General features: G+C 41.3%; 1 protein-coding gene across 1 annotated transcript in view; it reads left to right on the plus strand.

Annotated features, from left to right (window-relative positions):
- Nucleotides 1-22,102, plus strand: part of POLR3A (RNA polymerase III subunit A) — a 49,245-nt gene that overhangs the window by 8,013 nt on the left and 19,130 nt on the right. Inside the window, exons 6-17 of the mRNA XM_030862717.2 lie at nt 1,287-1,526; nt 1,845-2,007; nt 2,184-2,320; nt 3,769-3,872; nt 4,917-5,058; nt 7,472-7,612; nt 8,447-8,516; nt 8,916-9,043; nt 9,258-9,396; nt 10,965-11,129; nt 14,045-14,217; nt 21,905-22,016. Coding sequence (XP_030718577.1) covers nt 1,287-1,526; nt 1,845-2,007; nt 2,184-2,320; nt 3,769-3,872; nt 4,917-5,058; nt 7,472-7,612; nt 8,447-8,516; nt 8,916-9,043; nt 9,258-9,396; nt 10,965-11,129; nt 14,045-14,217; nt 21,905-22,016 — 1,714 coding nt within the window. The remainder of the gene's footprint in view (nt 1-1,286; nt 1,527-1,844; nt 2,008-2,183; nt 2,321-3,768; nt 3,873-4,916; nt 5,059-7,471; nt 7,613-8,446; nt 8,517-8,915; nt 9,044-9,257; nt 9,397-10,964; nt 11,130-14,044; nt 14,218-21,904; nt 22,017-22,102) is intronic.

Raw genomic sequence — 22,102 nt, forward strand, 5'->3', positions numbered from 1 at the left:
AGTAAGTCAGCCGCCTCTTCCACGTGCCTCTTGGGATGCAGTTGTTCTGTCACTCTCGGGTAGCTGCTCTTGCTGAGAACTGGTTTCCAGGCTCCTGCCAGTCCTCCTGCCTTCCTTGCCCTCCTGGACGGCCTCCAGCTCCATGACGTTCTCATCTAGGACTGACTGTGGTACTGCAGGTGACATCTGGCCTTCATCCCGTTCTAGAATTCTATTAGTTTTATACTTCCTCCCTGATTGCTTCTGGTGGCAGCGAGGTGCCCATCACTGGGAGACAGGGGTGCTGAGGAGGGGCATTCTTCTCTGGACAGGGACCCAGACCGGAAAACCTCTGGAGGGATTCCTAGAAGAACCCAGCTGCACTGCCATCCTCCAGGGCGGGACCACAGAAACTTTTCATTGGCAGTGTTCTAAGAGCAGTAGCTGGCTGTTCAAACGTTTCTTTCTTAACTTTGTTCCCCTTCTCATTAAGTTATTGCATAGCAAATGCTGCTTATAACATATAGTCTCAGTTAAAACCTTTGATCCCAAGAAAATTTAATAACCAGCAACAACACAATCTGACCATTCTTAGCTTTGATGTTTGAATATCTATGATAATTTACATAATTCTTTTGAGTAAGTTGTTAGAGCCTAGCACTTCTATTAAGTGAAGTTAATACAAAGACAATGTAAGTTCACTACAGAAAGTTTAAATGTAAAAAAAGAAGCAAAAAGATGATCATTCCACTCATCTAAAGACAGCTCTGTTCACACCTTGGTAAACCCTTCCATTTCCTCTTTTCTGTATAGATGTACATTTTCCCCCAGATTAGATCACATCATAGACATACTTATCTCATTTACCAATATTTTGTGAACACCTTTCATGGCAGTAGCCACATTTCCGTAGCTTCTTTTTTGTTTTTAATAGCTTCATAGTTTTCCATGTATGGATGTACCATGATTTTATTGACTCAGTCACCTGTCAGGCTGTTTCCAGCTTTTCACCATTAAGAACAGCTTTAGTGAACATCCTTGTAGCTGAATCTTTCTGTTAATTTCTAAAATCATACCCTTTGGAATAATTACGAGGAGTGGAATTGTTGGCTTAAATTATTGGAATAAAAGGCATGAACATTTTTAGGGCCCTTGCAACGTAGCATGTTATCAGAAGTCTCTGTCATCACTTGGGCGTATTATCATTTAAGTGGCAGATAGGTTAGAGGACATGTAGAAGTAAACCTTTGCCTAAGCTGTGGAAAACTAACATGTATCTCCACTCCTTCCTTCCCTCCTTTCCATAGGAAAACTTGAATCCCTTAGTAGTTCTGAATTTATTTAAACGAATCCCAGCTGAAGATGTCCCTCTACTTCTGATGAATCCAGAAGCTGGAAAGCCCTCTGATTTGATTCTCACACGACTTTTAGTGCCTCCTCTGTGTATTAGACCCTCTGTCGTGAGCGATTTGAAGTCTGGCACCAACGAAGATGATCTGACGATGAAATTGACAGAAATCATTTTCCTAAATGATGTCATTAAAAAGGTCAGTGGGGCTTCCCTGGTGGCGCAGTGGTTGAGAGTCCGCCTGCCAATGCAGGGGACTCAGGTTCGTGCCCCGGTCTGGGAGGATCCCACATGCCGCGGAGCGGCTGGGCCCGTGGGCCATGGCCGCTGGGCCTGCGCGTCCGGAGCCTGTGCTCCACAATGGGAGAGGCCACAACAGTGAGAGGCCCGCGTACTGCAAAAAAAAAAAAAAAAAAAAAAAAGGTCAGTGCTTCCCATTAGCATGAAAACAGAAGTGTCTGATGGAGAAAGTCAAATGGACCAGGCTTGTTTCTGTTTATCCTCTGCTTATTCTTAGCATCGGATATCAGGAGCTAAGACCCAGATGATCATGGAAGACTGGGATTTCCTGCAGCTGCAGTGCGCCCTCTACATTAACAGTGAGCTCTCAGGCATTCCCCTCAACATGGCGCCCAAGAAATGGACCAGAGGGTTCGTCCAGCGCCTGAAGGGAAAACAGGGTACGTGTCCAAAGATGTGTGCAGGAGACTGTCTACTGCCTTTATTTCATTTTGGGGAACGTATGTCCAGCTTATCTAGTTGGAGGTCACGGACTCACCTTGGGCTTTCTGGTCACATTGCCCCCAACAGCACACGTTGTACCTTGGAGGCCTGTGATATATTTTTATTTATTTAGGTCGATTTAGAGGCAATCTCTCAGGAAAAAGAGTGGATTTTTCTGGCAGAACAGTCATCTCACCTGACCCCAACCTCCGAATTGATGAGGTAGCTGTGCCAGTTCACGTGGCCAAAATTCTAACTTTCCCTGAGAAGGTGGGTACATTGAGTTGCTCAATATTTTGTCTGAATCCAGTCTTTTGTGTCATGTTCTGAGATTCCAAACAACAGACAGTGGAAAATCCCCAGTAACCCACCTGACCCACAGTTTGGCATGTGTGTTTATCTTTCCAGTTTGCTTCATACGTATGTCACCACGTGTAATATCTACAACACGTACAGCCACAGTTGTGTCTGCCTTTATGTATATATACTCAGATATACATTGAACAGACAAGTCTGCAACTTTTTTTTTTCCAAATAATATCATCTTTAACATCTGTCTTAGTTCATACCTCAGGTGTTAAAGTAACTTATGATAAACACAACACCAGTTAATTTTCTTGGGATAGTTATTATTTTTAAAACATTAGAATCAGTGAATCAAAGACTTTGAATATTTTAAGGCTATTGATGCATAACCAGAAAGGCTGTACTGCTTTACACTCAGTTCTTATTCATCATGAGTGTAAACTGGTATTTACAGTAGTTTTTTTTAACCGAGGTGTAGATAATCGAAAGGCCTGGTAACAGGAGGATATTGATTGCCCTTGGCTTTGCCCTTGAGAGTCATAATTAGCCCAAACCACAGAGGCTTCTGGTTAAGCTTGTGTAGAAAGTGTCCTCAGTTGAGTTACTGATGATCCAGAATTTCCTTCTCTGAAGTGGTGTCCCATGAGACTGTTGTCCAAGAGGCTACAGGACATGGCCGTACAGACCAGGGCCTATGGTGCTGGTGTCACAACTTTTTTTTTTTTTTTCCCCCAGCAACTCTGGTAAACTCTTTTTTTTTTTCTTTTTTTTTTTTTTTTTTTTACATCTTTATTGGAGTATAATTGCTTTATAATGGTATGTTAGTTTCAGCTTCACAACAAAATGAATCAGTTATATATATACATATATTCCCATATCTCTTCCCGCTTGTGTCTCCCTCCCTCCCACCCTCCCTATCCCACCCCTCCAGGCGGTCACAAAGCACCGAGCTGATCTCCCTGTGCTATGCGGCTGCTTCCCACTAGCTATCTACCTTACATTTGGTAGGGTATATATGTCCATGCCTCTTTATCGCTTTGTCACAACTTTTAAACCTTAGAAGCCCATGGAAAATCATTGCAGATGAAGCTGCCACCTGTTTTTAGGATTACAGAATGCTGGAAGGTCCCTATAGATCATTCCAGTCCACTCGTTGAACCACTAGGGAAACCAAAGGCCGGTAAAGGCCTTGGCCCTGTCACCCAGCAAGTGAGTGACCAAGTTCAGACTTGAACCTGGTACCATCCTGTTGTTGTCCTCACACTCAAGACCCTGGCAGCAGGGTGCCTGCAGGTGCCTCTCTTTCTCCTAGGACGAGATAAGGAAAGTAACGACTGAGATCCAGTTCAGTATAGTGTGCTAGCTTCTAGAATTAACAGTGTCTCATTCTGCTTTATAATGTGGTCCGCCAGGTGAACAAGGCAAACATCAACTTTTTGAGGAAGCTGGTTCGAAATGGCCCTGAAGTTCACCCAGGAGCCAATTTCATTCAGCAGAGACACATGCAAATGAAAAGGTAATGCTTTCCCGATCTGGTTGCATGTAACTGTCTTCTCATGACCAAGCTTACTGTCACCATACTTAGCACAGAATGCACTCCAAAGTACAATTGTTGTGATATTGTAGCACGTGGAAAATATCTATTTAAATTGCAGTGAGCCTAGGTACATTGCTCGTTTGCTCTGCTTGGCTTGTTGAATGTACGTACAGTGTTCATTTATTCCATAGCATTTAATGTTATTGGATCTAGAAAGACAGAATGCATTGGGATATGAAAGCAGATCATTTTCTATGTCACCTGGGCGCCCTGGGGTTACCTCAGTGTGCTCATGGCCCAGGAGACATGCATTTTGCCCGTTCTGGCTTTTCACAGCGAGATGAGCTGATCACCAGTGCCTTTTTTTTTTTTTTTTTTTTTTTTGCGGTACGTGGGGCTCTCACTGTTGTGGCCTCTCCCGTTGTGGAGCCCAGGCTCCGGACGCGCAGGCTCAGCGGCCATGGCTCACGGGCCCAGCCGCTCCGCGGCATGTGGGATCTTCCCGGACCGGGGCACGAACCCGTGTCCCCTGCATCGGCAGGCGGACTCTCAACCACTGCGCCACCAGGGAAGCCCACCAGTGCCTTTTTATCTCATGAGATTCAGACATATCACCAGGGCCGTGTGGGAGAAGCTGGTTTATTACTCTATTTCTGTGATTCCAAGACATGCTTTTATCATATCTTGACGTTTCTAAAATTAAGATAGATCTTACAAGCAGTTTGTTGTAGTTTAGGGAATTCCCTGCGGGTCCAGTGATTAGGGCTCAGCGCTTTCACTGCTGGGGGCCAGGGTTTGATCCCTGGTCAGGGAACTAAGATCCCACGAGCCATGCGGCTCAGCCAAAAAAATAAAATAAAATAAAATTCTATTGTTGTTGTTGTAGTTTAATTAATGGCGTATGGAGGCACCTTAAATACAATGAAAAGTGATCATTTTAGAGACTGAATCCTGATATGAAGAGGGAGAAACTTGCTGAGGAAACTTTGTTCTCACAGATTATGTCTATTATTGTATGTTAAGGTTTTTGAAATACGGAAACAGAGAAAAGATGGCTCAGGAGCTCAAGTATGGGGACATTGTGGAGAGACACCTCATAGATGGAGACGTGGTTCTGTTCAATCGGCAGCCTTCGCTGCACAAATTGAGCATTATGGCGCATCTGGTGAGCATGAGACTGGTTTTTATTTCTGTTGGGTGGAACTTTGCTGTGTGTGCCATGCTAAATTCCAGACTTCTAAAATTTAAGTTGCCAGTAATCTCAAATTTTCATAACTCTTGGTTTTCCTCTTCTCTCGTTTTTTAGTTTGAGTGAAACTCTTAAATTTCAAACTTCCCTTCAATGTTTTTAATAGTTGTAACATACTATTCATACAACAGTAAAACAGGAACTAATTGAAAATTAGTGTGAAAGTGACTACCATGATTTCACTTGCAAACAACATATATACATATATGTGTGTGCACAAAGTTATGTAAAATAGATATGGCAGAAAATTGACTTGATTTAAAATAGCATATTAACTAAGGAGCTAAAATGCTTACAGGATTTCTCTTTGCAGTAGTCCTCCAACTAAGACCTTGAACCATATTTTTTGGGGTGGTTTACTTTTTGCAACAGCAGCAGTTCCTTTTTTGGAGATTTAAAATGGAAACAAGATGCAACTTTAATTTGTTGAATATTCATAAATTCTCCTGTCTGCAAAGCCATTAAATCCCTGAGCGTTTGCACACAGTGTTTAAACAGGCTCCTAAGGTAGTGTTTTTCTAGATTCCTTTTTTTAGTAGTTTGTGAAAACATTACATCAATCTTTTTGCTCAGTGGTAGAAATACCAAAGATGCAGTTTATGATTATGGAATTATGATTATTGAGATCTAGGAGGCACACAGAAGCCTTCCCTTTCTGGAAACTTTTGCTTGGCTTTGGGGCATTTTAGCATAGAAATATTTTTGTTTGAAAATTATCAAATATATACAAAAATAGAAAGAGTACTGTGATGAACTCACAGTCCCATCCTCTGTAGTAAGTAATTTTCAAGATTTCGCCACACTAGTTTTCTCTCTCTTTTTTCTTTGTGAACCCAGATGCCATGTCTTTTTTCCATGTGTATTCAGTTTACTTCTGCAAGACACACGTAATTATAGTGCCAGTGTCACACCTCACAAAATGAAGTCATTCCTTGGTGTTGTCTAGTACCCTGTCCATAGTCAGATTTCCCCAAGTGTCTCAGAATCTTTTTGCAACTAGTTTGTTCAAATCAAGATGCAAAGTCTACACATTACGTTTAGCTGATACATGTCTGAAGCCTCTATTGATCTGGTAATGTCCCACCTCCTTCTTTTAATTTCAGTGTCATTGTTGGAAAAAAACAGGTCATTTGTCCTGAAGAATGTCGCATGTTGTCTGTTTGTCTGCCTGTGTGTGGTGTAAGGGTTCCTTCATGCTTCATTTTATTCCTGTAGACTGGAAATTAGCTCTCAAAGGATGATCAGATTCAGGTTCAACTTTTTGGCCAAAATAACTCATAGGTGGTGCTGGCTACTTCCTCTTGCCATATTTCAGGAGACACATGTTGTCTGGCTGGCCCACTTTAGTTATGCTGAGAAGGTTAGGGATTCAGATGCTTCAGCCTGGTGCCTCTCTTGAAATGTCCCTCATTAGCCTTTTCTTTAATGATCTCTTCCATTTATGATCATTGCCTACATTATTTCATTGGGTCACAAAACAGTGATTTTCTAATTTAACATTCCTTTCACATTTAATACCTACCACTCTTGTAATTAATAATTTTCCCTTGTTAATTAGGGCTATTTACTTACCCAAAAAATAGAATTCATAAAGGAAAGGCAGAAGAAGCGTCTAATTCTTTTTCCTTTTTTGTCAGTTTAGGTCATAAAACTTCGGTGCTCAGTTTCTTCCAACTAGGTTGGTTTGGGGGTTTTGTTTGTTTTGGCTTTCCTTTTTTTCAGTGTCATCATGTGTTTTTATTTAGTCAGTGTGTTTTGTTCAATTTCTGCCATTAACCTTTTAATAGCAAATTGTGACATCATTGGCCAGTGGGAACCCCTTTCTCATGGCTTCTGTGTTGATGTTTGCCTCATAGTATTAAAGCAAATTCATTGTGTTGTTTTGATCTAATAAAGCTACTTGAATGAGACCACAAGTGACATGTTACTTGCCAGAACATACTGGAAATTTACTTCCTTAAATGTAAAGTGTCCAGTTCTCTAGGAAGCCATTTTTTTTATGTGGAAACTAAGAAGCTTTTATTTTTATTTTTTTATTTTATTTGAATTTTATTTTATTTTTTTTTTATACAGCAGGTTCTTATTAGTTATCCATTTTATACATATTAGTGTATACATGTCAATCCCAATCTCCCAATTCATCACACCACCACCACCCTCCGCTTTCCCCCCTTGGTGTCCATACAGTGTCCATAAGTCAGAAAGAGAAAAACAAATATTGTATATTAACGCATATATGTGGAACCTAGAGAACAAACGTATGGGCACCAAGAAGGTTTTAGATAAAAGACTTAAGTCCTTCTCCTGGTTTGTTTTTTGTATTCCACAGGCCAGGGTCAAACCCCACCGCACCTTCAGATTTAATGAGTGTGTCTGTACACCCTACAACGCGGATTTTGATGGTGATGAAATGAACCTTCATCTTCCTCAAACAGAAGAAGCTAAAGCAGAAGCCCTTGTTCTCATGGGGGTACGTAGGGTGGTGCAGCCCAGCTTCTGAGGAAAAGTGCCTTAAAAGGAGGGAAAGGGGAGCCTGTCCTGTTTGCAAACACCCTGCAGTATATAAGGGAGTTAGTTTCTCTGATAGGTGGGGAGTTGAGCGGAGTGGGTGTCTTCTGACCTGTAATGTGGGTTCCTAAGAGAGTAGATATACATGAGCGCCAGTTATGAAAGGGTAAGAGAAGGGTATAGCAGAAACTTGACTGTTGGCTCTCGTGGTCAGTGACACCTCAGTTAAAAGATTTGAGCAAATGCACTTTGATGCACAGAACCTTCTTTAAATTGGTCAATAATGCACTGAACAAGTAGCACCCATTTTTGCCACTGTGGGCACTCACTACATTTTAATTAAAATCCTGTTGTTCAAACTTAATGTCTGACGCAAGAGAAATTCGACAATTCTGCCATCATTGTAGAGTGTGGAATTGACTGACTTCAGACATAACACAGTGCTACTCATCATTCATTCACAGAAGTAAATTTTCTTTGGAGGAGAGCATTTGTTAATTATAACATTTTATACCCAAAGTGTTCTTTATAGAAACTCAAAACTACTTCATGCAGTATTTGAGTGCAGGAACCTCTGAGGTCAGTCTCGCTGGTAATTTTTCTCTCCCCTTGACAGAGTAAGGAATGGAAGTTAGTGACAAAGCTGCGGTTAAGGACCCTAGCTTCCAGCGCTCAGCCTCTTCTTCCTGCTACTCTTCATTTTTTCATAACAGTTCAGAGTCTTTGTGGTGCAGGTCTTTGGGGCTGCATCACGTATCCAAGGATGGCTAACTTACTGGGTTCCTTTTTCCTTCAGACTAAAGCAAATCTTGTAACCCCAAGGAATGGAGAACCACTAATTGCTGCTATTCAGGATTTTCTGACAGGTGGGTTTGTGGAATTCACTTGAAAGGAGACTTTGGAACACGAGGATTCTCATTCACCGTGTTCATGTGTCCACTTGAAAAGCTGTTTCATTGCCTGTGTTTAATTCTGTTGTTTGTTTACTAAGTGTGATTGTGAACCTACTTGAGATGTTTTGCATTGGTGGGTTATTTAGTGAACTCCTGCCATACGCAGGACATTTTTATTTTCTAAGTGCTGGGGCCATGGCGGCCAGTCAAACAAAGTCGCTTTCCCTGTGGAGGTTGGATTCTAGTTGGAGGAGAAAGCCAAGAAGCAGCTGTGTTTTACTGTTACCTCACTCTTTTAGTAATAGTCCACATTTATTTTAAAATTGAAACCTTACGATTTTTCTCACAATTTCGTCGCTTTTCTTTCCTCAGGTGCCTATCTCCTCACTCTTAAGGACACTTTCTTTGACCGAGCCAAGACTTGCCAGATCATTGCTTCAATACTGGTGGGCAAGGATGAGAAAATTAAAGTTCGCCTCCCACCCCCTACAATACTAAAGGTTTGTGCAGGAGCTGTGTGTGTACGCACACATGTGTGTGTGTGTGTGTGTGTGTGTGTGTGTGTGGCTGTATGGACGCACCAGGGGCCTTAGTGTACACATGCTGCTGCGGCTCGGTTGGTGTGTGACCACTGGACCATCTTGCCTCATTTGCATGAAGGGTGGTTGAGACCAGGCTCAGCCCTCCGATGCTCTGGCTTCTTTCCTCCTTCAGCCTGTCACCCTGTGGACGGGAAAGCAGATCTTCAGCGTCATCCTCAGACCCAGCGATGACAATCCAGTGAGGGCCAACCTCCGAACCAAGGGCAAGCAGTACTGTGGCAAAGGAGAAGACCTCTGCGTCAATGATTCCTGTGAGTTAAAGCAATGGGGTGGGGCCGGGGGTCAAGAAAGCAAGTGGCCAACAGTTACCTTCGCTTAGCCTGCAAATCCCAAGTTTCTCTATAGCCTTAGGCAGGAACTTTGTTCTTCAGGGAAATGCAGGTGGTGTTTCTCTAAAAGGTAGAGATCGTGTAGACACATGACCAACCCAAGGATTAGAATGTTCTTCTCGTGTTTTGTCTCAGTTGAGAGACTCTTTTCTACTAATTAATGCAAATTCTTTTCTCTTCCTTTTTTTGTTGTGTTTTTTTTGCCGTACAAAGGTCTCGTTATTTAAGGCATTTAATTTACTATTTTATATCCAAAAACATGTTCATTGCCTAAAAGTGTGACTAAAAAGTATAACTGAAGAGGCTAATTTTTTTAACCTGCCTCACCTGGTCAATGGATGTTTTGATAACATGAAGATCAGGTGTAACAGTGAGAGGATTTATTTGTTTACTTATTTATTTTTTAATATCTTTATTGGAGTATAATTGCTTTACAATGTGTTAGTTTCTACTGTACAACAAAGTGAATCAGCTGAATGTATACATATATCCCCATAGCTCCTCCCTCTTGAGCCTCCCTCCAGCCCTCCCTATCCCACCCCTCTAGGTGGTCACAAAGCACTGAGCTGATCTCCCTGTGCTATGCAGCTGCTTCCCACTAGCTATCCATTTCACGTTTGGTAGTGTATATATGTGAATGGTACTCTCACAGTGAGAGAATTTAAATGTGAGCCATCTGAGTCCCCTAGACTGATTCAGCCCAAAGTGTGGTCCACACACCAATGCCGTTCAGGCAGCATTTACTTTCTGGGTCCCAGGCTGCTAACAGGCAGTTCCCCAGCAGGCTGCTTTGAGTAGCACTGATTTAGAATGGGTTTTGCTAGCAAGGCCTAGTGACGAGAAGTGGATCTGCAGAGCTCTGTGCTAAAGAACTGAACCGCAGAGTCTCTCTGAGGGTCAAGGGTTTTCTGCTGTCTCATGATGAAGAATAAATGTTTTGAAGGGCACTGATATTTTTTCCCCAGGTTTATAACCATTCTTTTGAAAATATACTCTCTGGTCTTTAACGTATTTTGGCTTCTTGTTTTAGATTATGTTTTGTTTGTTTCTAGATACAAATTTCATTTTGTTGTTTAGGCTTTTCATGATGGTGCCACTGTTAGTCTTCAGTGTCTTAGGTAAATACCAAAGTGCTTTATAAACAACACTTCGTTGAACATGATTGAGTTGATGCTCAAAACATCCCCATGACATCAAGATGGCAAGAGCTTGATACTGTCATCCACAGTTCTCAGATAAGGACAATGAGTGTCAACTAGTACCTTTCAGAGTTAGAACTATAGGGTAACTAACTAGACCTTTCATGCTTTTCAGAAGTTCCCAGATTTCTCTTTTTTTCCCTCAAAAAAAATTTTCTTTAAGAGCCTATCTATTTGTTCTGCTTTAACTTTTAATGCGAGAACACATTTTCTCAACTGCCTCAAATTCCTTTTGGAATGAGGCAAAGTAATAATTGTCTGTGTAAGTCCGTGATCGTTGTTTCCTTGCAGACGTCACTATCCAGAACAGCGAGCTGATGACTGGCAGCATGGACAAAGGAACGCTGGGATCAGGATCCAAGAACAATATTTTTTACATTCTGCTGCGAGACTGGGGGCAGAACGAAGCTGCCGATGCAATGTCACGGCTCGCCAGGCTGGCCCCCGTCTACCTGTGTGAGTATCTCAGCATCCTCGTTTTATTGATAGGAGTTATTGGTGTTTCGGGGGTTTCTTTTACTGTTTCATCCCCCTGCCGCACACACATACACACACACAAAGGAAAGGATACTTGTTCCAGGCGAAACTATTTATGCTTTTCTTAATGAAATTAACTTGGTACTGACTAGTTTGGCTGCAGATTTGAATTTGCTTTGCAGTTCTCTTCTCAAAAGCTACAGTAGCTCCCTAACGCCCATCAGATAGGATTGTTACATAAAGGGCCCTTCATGGGCTGCTTCCAAGGTACCTGTGCAAGACTATCACCCTCTGGGTCTTCCACGGTTCAGCCCTACAGGGTTACTCAGTATTTCTCTACGATCCTTGCGCTATTCTATTACCTTTGCTTGCTTATGCTTTGAACATACCACAGGCCAGGAGATTTTTTGCATGCCCAAAAACATCTTTAGTCTACTCTTATACTTGACTCTTTGGCTGGGTGTAGAATTCTAGACTGAAGATTATTTTCCCTGAGAATTTTGAAGGGATTGCTCTACTCTGTTGTAGCTTTAAGGGTTGCTGTAAAGTGTATTTCTGTTCTTATTCCCCAATTTTTATATTAGAATTGTCTTTTTTTTTTTAATTGAAGCAATAGTGGATTTACAACGTTGTGCCAGTCTCTGCTGTACAGCACAGTGACTCAGTTCTACACATCTATTTTTTTAACGTTCTTTTTCATTATGATTTATCACAGGATATTAAATATAGTTCCCTGTGCTAGACACATTAGAACCTTGTTGTTTATCCTGAATTGTCTTTTTATTCTGGAAGCTTTGAGACTCCTCTTTGTTTCTGGCATTCTGAAAGTTCACAATGACACAACCTTGTGATGGGTCTGTTGTCACTCATCGCGCTGAGCACTGTATAAGCTCTCTTAATCTGCAACTTGTGTCCTTCAGTTCTGGATATTTTCTTGTACTTTTTCTGATCATTTTCTCCCTTTTACTTTCTCTGTTCTTTCTTTTTTGAATTTCTGTTCATTATCTACTAGAGTTCTTGGACTGATTCTCTCATTTTCCCTGTTGTCCATTTCTTTGTTTCTGGATTCAATTTTATTTTAACAACTTTATTGATTTTTAAAAGTTTTTTTCACTACCATATATTTAATTTCCAACCCAACCATTGTTCTTATTTGCCAGTAGTTCTTTTTTTTTTTTTTTGGCTGCATTGGGTCTTCATTGCTGCACATGGACTTTCTCTAGTTGTGGCGAGCAGGGGCTACTCTTCGATGCGGTGAACGGGCTTCTCATTAGAGTGGCTTCTCTTGTAGTGGAGCACGGGCTCTAGGCTCATGGGCTTCAGTAGTTGTGGCACGGGGGCTCAGTAGTTGTGGCTCACAGGCTCTAGAGCACAGGCTCAGTAGTTGTGGCGCACAGGCTTAGTTGCTCTGCAGCATGTGGGATCTTCCCAGACCAGGGCTTGAACCTTTGTCCCCTGCATTGGCAGGCGAATTCTTAACCACTGCACCACCAGGGAAGTCCCTTGCTGGTAGTTCTTTTCTTTTTCTTTCCTTATTTTAATTTTTTTTTAAGACTTCCTATTCTTGATCCCCAAATACACCTTCTCTATCACTCTGTCTCCCAGAGGCGTAAGGATCTGGGGCCTGTTTCTTGTAGGCAGACCTCAGAGACATTGCAGGTTCAGTTCCAGACCACCACGATAAAGCAAATACCACAATGAAGCAAGTCACATGAACTGTTTGGTTTCCCAGTGGTTACAGAAGTTGTTTACACTATACTATAGTCTGTTAAGTGTGCAATAGTATTGTGTCTTAAAAAACACTGTACAGGGCTTCCCTGGTGGCACAGTGGTTGAGAGTCCACCTGCCGATGCAGGGGATGCGGGTTCGTGCCCCAGTCCGGGAAGATCCCACATGCTGCAGAGCGGCTGGGCCCGTGAGCCATAGTGGCTGAGCCTGTGCATCCGGAGCCTGTGCTCCGCAACGGGAGAGGCCACAACAGTGAGAGGCCCGCGTACCGCAAAAAAAAAAAAAAAAAAAAAAGTACATACCTTAATTACAAATACTTTATCGCTAAAAAATGCTAATCATTTGAGCCTTCAGTGAGTCATAGTAGTCACAGTACAGATCACCATAAAAAATATAATAGTAATGAAAAAGTTTGAAATATTATGAGCATTACCGAAATTTGACACAGAGACACAAAGTAAGCAGATGCTGTTGGAAAAATTGTGCTTTTAGACTTGTTCAACACAAGGTTGCCACAAACCTTCAATTTTTTAAAAACCACAATATCTGTGAAGCACAATAAAACAAGGTATGCCTGTACAAACTTTCCACTGGGTTTCCCTGTTTCCAGCACCTATATTACCTCCCACAGAACCTGAGGATTTTGTTTCTGAGACTTTCCAGACTCATGGCCCTCCTTTCTGCAGCCACTTTTACGCATCCCCTTCCCCACCCTACTAAGCCAGTAACCTCTCATAGGCAGATATAAGGGTTAGGATTACTGTATAGTTCCATCAAAGGTGGAGTTTACATTTGTTTCTTAGTCTCTGTATTTCGGAATAATAATTTCTGAAAGAGAGAATCGGGGCAGAAAGGTCTCTGCGATGCTGAGAACCAGCAATCAGGTGGCCCACTTTCCATAGCTGACTTTCTCAGGCACTCTTTACTATTTAGTGGCTGTCTGCTTTATAGTGTAGTTAGTTGGGACATCACTGTAGGTTGTGAGGTCTCAGAGGAGTTAGTGAGTCTTAGTCATTGTTGTGTAACTCCCTAGAGACTGATACAGGAACATTTTGTTTAATTGGGTTGTAACAAGTTCTCTGAAGGTTTAAACTTGTTTCTGTGCAGCAGCTTGACTAACATCCGTGGCTCTCTCTTCCTGCTCTCCCGGGCAACTATTCTGCAGCTAACCGTGGATTCTCAATTGGGATTGGTGACGTCACACCTGGCCAAGGCCTGCTGAAGGCCAAGTATGAGTTGCTGAATGCTGGCTACAAAAAATGTGATGAGTACATTGAAGCCCTGAACACAGGCAAGCTGCAGCAGCAGCCTGGCTGCACTGCTGAGGAGACCCTGGAGGTGAGTCTGGCTCTTCTGGTCAGTTTAGCCACTTCATCACTGGGTGGCGCTGTAGGCCCTGAGGAGAAGGAGCAGAGGTGAGTGGGAAGGAAAGGCAGTGGCTTTAGCCCATCTCTGTGCTGTGCAGCTTGTGTGTGTTCTAAAGTGGTGAGGGCCTCCCGTTAGATCCATTGCATCTCTTCCAGCATTTCATGTTCTAGGTGGTGAAAACACGGCCGCCTGTTCATTTGGCCACATGGTGCTGCTCTTGCTCCAGCATCACGCTTGGGCCCCTTCTGTACCTGATACTTCAGTGCTTCTGCCCTTCCTGTTTCCAGCATCCTGTGGCTAGAGACTGACACCACAGTTCTTTGAATGGATGGTCTTTGAAAGAGACGTGGATAATTCCTGTCTGAGAGTCACATACCAGTGTGCTGCCCTCTCACATTTGGAGCTAGGTTAGCTGAGAACTGGACCAGCACATGTCACAGTCATAGTTGCCTGAGAGTCCTGCATATTCTCTGAAGCAGCCTGGCTCAGCAGTCTGCCTGCACCAGCGTTTTGCCTGGCTCTCTTCTGCCTCCCCAGTAGCCTGGGGCTCAGAGCTTTAACTCACCTAAGCAGAGAAGAAAGGTTTTTTGAACAGTAAGAAATTTTCTGATGAAATGAACTTTTTAAAGCAGACAGAAAGCAGCGTTGTGTGAGGTGTTCACAGTTAACTCATTCTTTTTGTTTTTTTTTGATTTGTATTGGAGTATAGTTGATTTACAATGTTGTGTCAGTTTCAGGTGTACAGCAGAGTGAATCGGTTATACATATATGTATACATCTCCACTCTTCTTTAGATTATTCTCCCATGCAGGCCACTACAGAGTACTGAGTAGTTCCCTGTGCTCCACAGTAGATCCTTATTAGTTATCTATTTTATACATACCTTTAGCTCATTGTTTTCTTTTCTTTTAAATTCGTTTTATTAGTTATCTGTTTTATACAAATTAGTGTATACATGTCAACCCTAATCTCCCAATTCATCCCACCTCCACCGCTCCCCACACTGCTTTCCCCCCTTGGTGTCCATACGTTTGTTCTCTGCATCTGTGTCTCTATTTCTGTCTTGCAAACTGGTTCATCTGTACCATCTTTCTAGATTCCACATATATGTGTTAACATACGATATTTTTCTCTTTCTGACTTACTTCACACTGTATTACAGTCTCTAGGTCCATCCATGTCTCTAAAAATGACCCAATTTCGTTCCTTTTAATGGCTGAGTAATATTCCATTGTATATATGTACCATATTTTTTTAACGTCTTTATTAGAGTGTAATTGCTTTACAATAGTGTGTTAGTTTCTGCTTTATAACAAAGTGAATCAGGTATACGTATACATATATCCCCATATCCCCTCCCTCTTTCATCTCTCTCCCACCCTCCCTATCCCACCCCTCTAGGTGGTCACAAAGCCCCAAGCTGATCTCCCTGTGCTATGCGGCTGCTTCCCACTAGCTATCGGTTTTACATTTGGTAGTGTATATATATACATGCCACTCTCTCACTTTGTCCCAGCTTACCCTTCCCCCTCCCCGTGTCCTCAAGTCCATTCTCTAGTCGGTCTGCGTCTTTATTCCCGTCCTGTCCCTATGTTCTTCATGACCATTTTTTTTTTTTTTTAGATTCCATATATATGTGTTAGCATACGATATTTGTTTTTCTCTTTCTGACTTACTTCACTCTGTATGACAGTCTCTAGGTCCAGCCACGTCTCTACAAATGACCAAATTTCTTTCCTTTTCATGGCTGAGTAATATTCCATTGTATATATGTACCATATCTTCTTTATCCATTCATCTGTCAGTGGACATTTAGGTTGCTTCCATGACCTGGCTAAGTAGTGCTGCAGTGAACATTGGGGTGCATGTGTCTTTTTGAATTATGGTTTTCTCAGGGTATATGCCCCGTAGTGGGATTGCTGGGTCATATGGTAATTCTATTTTTAATTTTTTGAGGAACCTCCATACTGTTCTCCATAGTGGCTGTATCAATTTACAATCCCATCAACAGTGCAAGAGGGTTCCCTTTTCTCTACACCCTCTCCAGCATTTGTTGTTTGTAGATTTTTTGATGATGGCCATTCTGACCAGTGTGAGGTGATAACTCATTGTAGTTTTGATTTGCATTTCTCTAATAATTAGTGATGGTGAGCAGCTTTTCATGTGCCTCTTGGCCATCTGTATGTCGTCTTTGGAGTAATGTCTATTTAGGTCTTCTGCCCATTTTTTCATTGGGTTGTTTGTTTTTTAATATTGAGCTGCATGAGCTGCTTATATATTTTGGAGATTAATCCTTTGTCAGCTTCTTTGTTTGCAAATATTTTCTCCCATTCTGAGGGTTGTCTTTTAGTCTTGTTTATGGTTTCCTTCGCTGTACAGAAGCTTTTAAGTTTCATTAGGTCCCATTTGTTTGTTTTTGTTTTTATTTCCATTACTCTAGGGGGTGGGTCAAAAAAGATCTTGCTGTGATTTATGTCATAGAGTGTTCTTCCTACATGTTCCTCTAAGAATTTTATAGTGTCCGCTCTTACATTTAGGTCTTTAATCCATTCTGAGTTTATTTTTGTGTATGGTGTTAGGGAGTGTTCCTTTTTTTTTTTAATTTATTTATTTAATTTATTTATTTTTGGCTACATTGGGTCCTTGTTGCTGTGCGCATGCTTTCTTGAGTTGCATCGAGCAGGGGCTACTCTTCGTTGTGGTGTGTGGGCTTCTCATTGCAGTGGCTTCTCTTGTTGTGGAGCACGGTCTCTAGGCACACGGGCTTCAGTAGTTGCGGCAAAGTAGTTGTGGCTCGCGGGCTCTAGAGCACAGGCTCGGTAGTTGTGGCTCACGGGCTTAGTTGCTCTGTGGCATGTGGGATCTTCCCAGACCATATATTAACCCTGTGTCCCCTGCATTGGCAGGCAGATTCTTAACCACTGCGCCACTAGAGAAGTCCTAGGGAGTGTTCTAATTTCATTCTTTTACATGTAGCTGTCCAGTTTTCCCAGCAACACTTATTGAAGAGACTGTCTTTTCTCCATTGTATATCCTTACCTCCTTTGTCATAGATTAGTTGACCATAGGTGCGTGGGTTTATCTCTAGGCTTTCTATCCTGTTCCATTGATCTGTATTTCTGTTTTTGTGCCAGTATCATGTCATCTTGATTACTGTAACTTTGTAGTATAGTCTGAAGTCAGAGAGTCGGATTCCTCCAGCTCTGTTTTTTTCCCTCAAGACTGCTTTGGCTCTTCGGGGTCTTTTGTGTCTCCATACAAATTTTAAGATGATTTGTTCTAGTTCCGTAAAAAATGCCATTGGTAATTTGATAGGGATTGCATTGACTCTGTGGATTGCTTTGGGTAGTACAGTCATTTTCACAATACTGATTCTTCCAGTCCAAGAACATGGTATATCTTTCCATCTTTTTGTGTCATCTTTGATTTCTTTCATCAGTGTCTTATAGTTTTCTGAGTACAGGCCTTTTACCTCCTTAGGTAGGTTTATTCCTAGGTATTTTATTCTTTTTGTTGCAATGGTGAATGTGATTGTTTCCTTAATTTCTCTTTTTGATCTTTTGTTGTTAGTGTATAGGAATGCAAGGGATTTCTGTGCATTAATTTTGTATCCTACAACTTTACCAAATTCATTGATTAGTTCTAGCCGTTTTCCCGTGGCATCTTTAGGATTCTGTATGTATAGTATCATGTCATCTGCAAACAGTGACAGTTTTATTTCTTCTTTTCCAATTTGTATTCCTTTTATTTCTTTTTCTACTCTGATTGCCATGGCTAGGACTTCCAAAACTATGTTGAAAAATAGTGGCGAGAGTGGACATCCTTCTCTTCTTCCTGATCTTAGAGGAAATGCTTTCAGTTTTTCACCATTGTGAATGATGTCTGCTGTGGGTTTGTCACACATGGCCTTTATTATGTTAAGGTAGGTTCCCTCTATGCCCTGGAGAGTTTTTATCATAAATCGGTGTTGAATTTTGTCAAAAGCTTTTTCTGCATCTATTGATATGATCATATGGTTTTTATCCTTCAGTTTGTTAATATGGTGTATCACATTGATTGATTTGCGTATATTGAAGAATCCTTGCATCCCTGGGGTAAATTCCACCTGATCGTGGTGTATGATCCTTTTAATATGTTGTTGGATACTGTTTGCTAGTATTTTGTTGAGGATTTTTGCATCTATATTCATCAATGATATTGGTCTGTAATTTTCTTTTTTTTTTTTTTTTTTTTTTTTTTGCGATACGCAGGCCTCTCACTGTTGTGCCCTCTCCCGTTGCGGAGCACAGGCTCCGGATGCGCAGGCTCAGCGGCCATGGCACACGGGCCCAGCCGCTCCGCGGCATGTGGGATCTTCCCGGACCGGGGCACGAACCCGTGTCCCCTGCATCAGCAGGCGGACTCTCAACCACTGCGCCACCAGGGAAGCCCTGTAATTTTCTTTTTTTGTAGTATCTTTGTCTGGTTTTGGTATCAGGGTGATGGTGGCCTCATAGAATGAGTTTGGGAGTGCTCCTTCCTCTGCAATTCTTTGGAAGAGTTTGAGAAGGATGGGTGTTAGCTCTTCTCTAAATGTTTGATAGAATTCACCTGTGAAGCCGTCTGGTCCTGGACTTTTGCTTGTTGGAAGATTTTTAATCACAGTTTCAATTTCATTACTTGTGATTGGTCTGTTCATATTTTCTATTTCTTCCTGTTTCAGTCTCAGAAGGTTGTGCTTTTGTAAGAGTTTGTCCATTTCTTCCAGGTGGTCCATTTTATTGGCATAGAATTGCTTGTAGCAATCTCTCATGATCCTTTGTATTTCTGAAGTCAGTTGTTACTTCTCCTTTTTCATTTCTAATTTTATTGATTTGAGTCCTCTCCCTCTTTTTCTTGATGAGTCTGGCTAAAGGTTTATCAATTTTGTTTATCTTCTCAAAGAACCAGCTTTTAGTTTTATTGATCTTTGCTATTGTTTTCTTTGTTTCTATTTCATTTATTTCTGCTGTGATCTTTATGATTATTTTCCTTCTGCTAACTTTGGGTTTTGTTTGTTCTTCTTTCTCTATTTCCTTTAGGTGTAAGGTTAGATTGTTTTTTTGAGATTCTTGTTTCTTGAGGTAGGATTGTATTGCTATAAACTTCCCTCTTAGAACCGCTTTTGCTGCATCCCATAGGTTTTGGGTTGTCGTGTTTTCCTTGTCATTTGTCTCTAGGTGTTTTTTGAATTCCTCTTTGATTTTTTCAGTGATCTCTTGGTCATTTAGTAGCGTACTGTTTAGCCTCCATCTGTTTGTGTTTTTTATGGTTTTTTCCCTGTAATGTATTTCTAATCTCATAGCGTTGTGGTCAGAAAAGATGCTTGATATGATTTCAATTTTCTTAAACTTGCCGAGGCTTGATTTGTGACCCGAGATGTGATCTATCCTGGAGAATGTTCTGTGTGCACTTGAGAAGAAAGTGTATTCTGCTGTTTTCAGATGGAATGGCCTATAAATATCAATTAAATCTGTCTGGTCTCTTGTATCATTTAAAGCTTGTGTTTCCTTAGTTTTCTGTCCATTGGTGCAAGTGAGGGGTTAAAGTCCCCCACTATTATTGTGTTACTGTCAATTTCCTCTTTTATAGCTGTTAGCATTTGCCTTATGTATTGAGGTGCTCCTCTGTTGGGTGCGTATATATTTATAATTGTTATATCTTCTTTTTTGATCGATCCCTTGATCATTATGTAGTGTCCTTCCTTGTCTCTTGTAACATTCTTCATTTTAAAGTCTATTTTATCTGATATGAGTATTGCTACTCCAGCTTTCTTTTGATTTCCATTTGCATGGAATATCTTTTTCCATCCCCTCACTTTCAGCGAGTTTTTGTTTCCATTCAGTGAGCCTGTGTCTTTTGCTTGGAGCATTTAATCCATTCACATTTAAAGTAATTATCAATATGTATGTTCCTGTTACCGTTTTCTTAATTGTTTTGGGTTTGTTTTTGTAGGTCCTTTTCTTCTCTTGTGTTTCCCACTTAGAGAAGTTCCTTTAGCATTTGTTGTAGAGCTGGTTGGTGGTGCTGAATTCTCTTAGCTTTTGCTTGTCTGTAAAGCTTTTGATTTCTCAGTTGAATCTGAATGAGATCCTTGCTGGGTAGAATAATCTTGGTTGTAGGTTCTTCCCTTTCATCACTTTAAGTATATCGTGCCACTGCCTTCCAGCTTGTAGAGTTTCTGCTGAGAAATCAACTGTTAACCTTATGGGAGTTCCCTTGTATATTTGTCATTTTTCCCTTGTTGCTTTCAATAATTTTTCTTTGTCTTTAATTTTTGTCAGTTTGATTCCTATGTGTCTCAACGTGTTTCTCCTTGGGTTTATCCTGCCTAGGACTCGCTGCGCTTCCTGGACTTGGATGGCTATTTCCTTTCCCATGTTAGGGAATTTTTCAACTGTAATCTCTTCAAATATTTTCTTGGGTCCTTTCTTTCTCTCTTCTCCTTCTGGGACCCCTATAATGTGAATGTTGGTGCATTTAATGTTGTCCCAGAGGTCTCTTAGGCTGTCTTCATTTCTTTTCATTCTTTACTCTGCTCCTTGGCAATTATTTCTACCATTTTGTCTTTCATTTCATTTATCCATTCTTCTGCCTCAGTTATTCTGCTATTGATTCCTTCTAGTTTATTTTTCATTTCAGTTATTGTATTGTTTATCTCTGTTTGTTTGTTCTTTAATTCTTCTAGGTCTTTGTTAAACATTTCTTGCATCTTTTCGATCTTTGCCTCCATTCTTTTTCTGAGGTCCTGGATCATCTTCACTATCATTATTCTGAATTCTTTTTCTGATAGGTTGCCTATCTCCACTTCATTTAGTTGTTTTTCTGGGGTTTTATCTTGTTCCTTCATTTGGTACATAGTCCTCTGCCTTTTCATTTTGTCTGTCTTTCTGTGAAAGTCATTTTTGTTCCACAGGCTGCAGGATTGTAGTTCTTGCTTCTGCTGTCTGCCCTCTGGTGGATGGCATTTAGCTCATTCTTAATCTCACTAACTCTTAAAGAAAAACAGAGAGAGAGAGAAATGGGTGTTTCTCACATAGAAAATTACCTGAGGCCTCAGCTGTACTCATTTTTAATGGAAGCATGACTCCTAACTGCTTCAGCATTGTAAGTTGTGAGTTGAGAGATGACAATCTGGGTGAGCTCATGGACTGGAATATTCCTATAGAGTCACCCCACAACATACTTAACTGGTGGTAATTCAGGTGTGTTCTTAGCAGAGAGACAAATTTTACAAATAGCACAAGCAATTCTCTTTTACTACATATTACATAATTTGTTATAAAGTATAAGATACTATACTTGTTTAGACACAGTATACACATGCATGAGTATGTACAGTAATTTATATATGGATACATTGCCGTATAGGGTACTGTACCCAAAGCCAAGCAAGCACATTGTACTTTATTGGCCATTTAAAGAATTGCCCAAGGATTGTTTTTTCCTTACATACCGATTATGGCAGCCTGTGGAAGATGTCAGTCTATAGAGACAGGGCATCTTGGTCTTCTAAGGCTCTGAAACCTTTTATCTGCTGGAAATCTGACATCTTGCTGAAATTCTTCACATTTCCTTAAACGTCTCATTGAACTTCGGTAATCACAGAGCCACCACGCATCTCCCTTTCTCCTGCCAGGCTTTGATCCTGAAGGAGCTGTCTGTGATCCGCGACCACGCGGGCAGCGCCTGCCTCCGGGAGCTGGATAAGAGCAACAGCCCCCTCACCATGGCTCTTTGCGGCTCTAAAGGTGAGTGCCCCCCTCCGGCCGCTGCTGTCACTGCACTGCATGTGGGCTGGCTGGTTGTGTTCTAGGAAATGCGAGTCAGAACTTCA

This window comes from Globicephala melas, chromosome 16, assembly GCF_963455315.2.
Source record: "Globicephala melas chromosome 16, mGloMel1.2, whole genome shotgun sequence".
Classification (NCBI taxonomy): Eukaryota; Metazoa; Chordata; class Mammalia; order Artiodactyla; family Delphinidae; genus Globicephala; species Globicephala melas.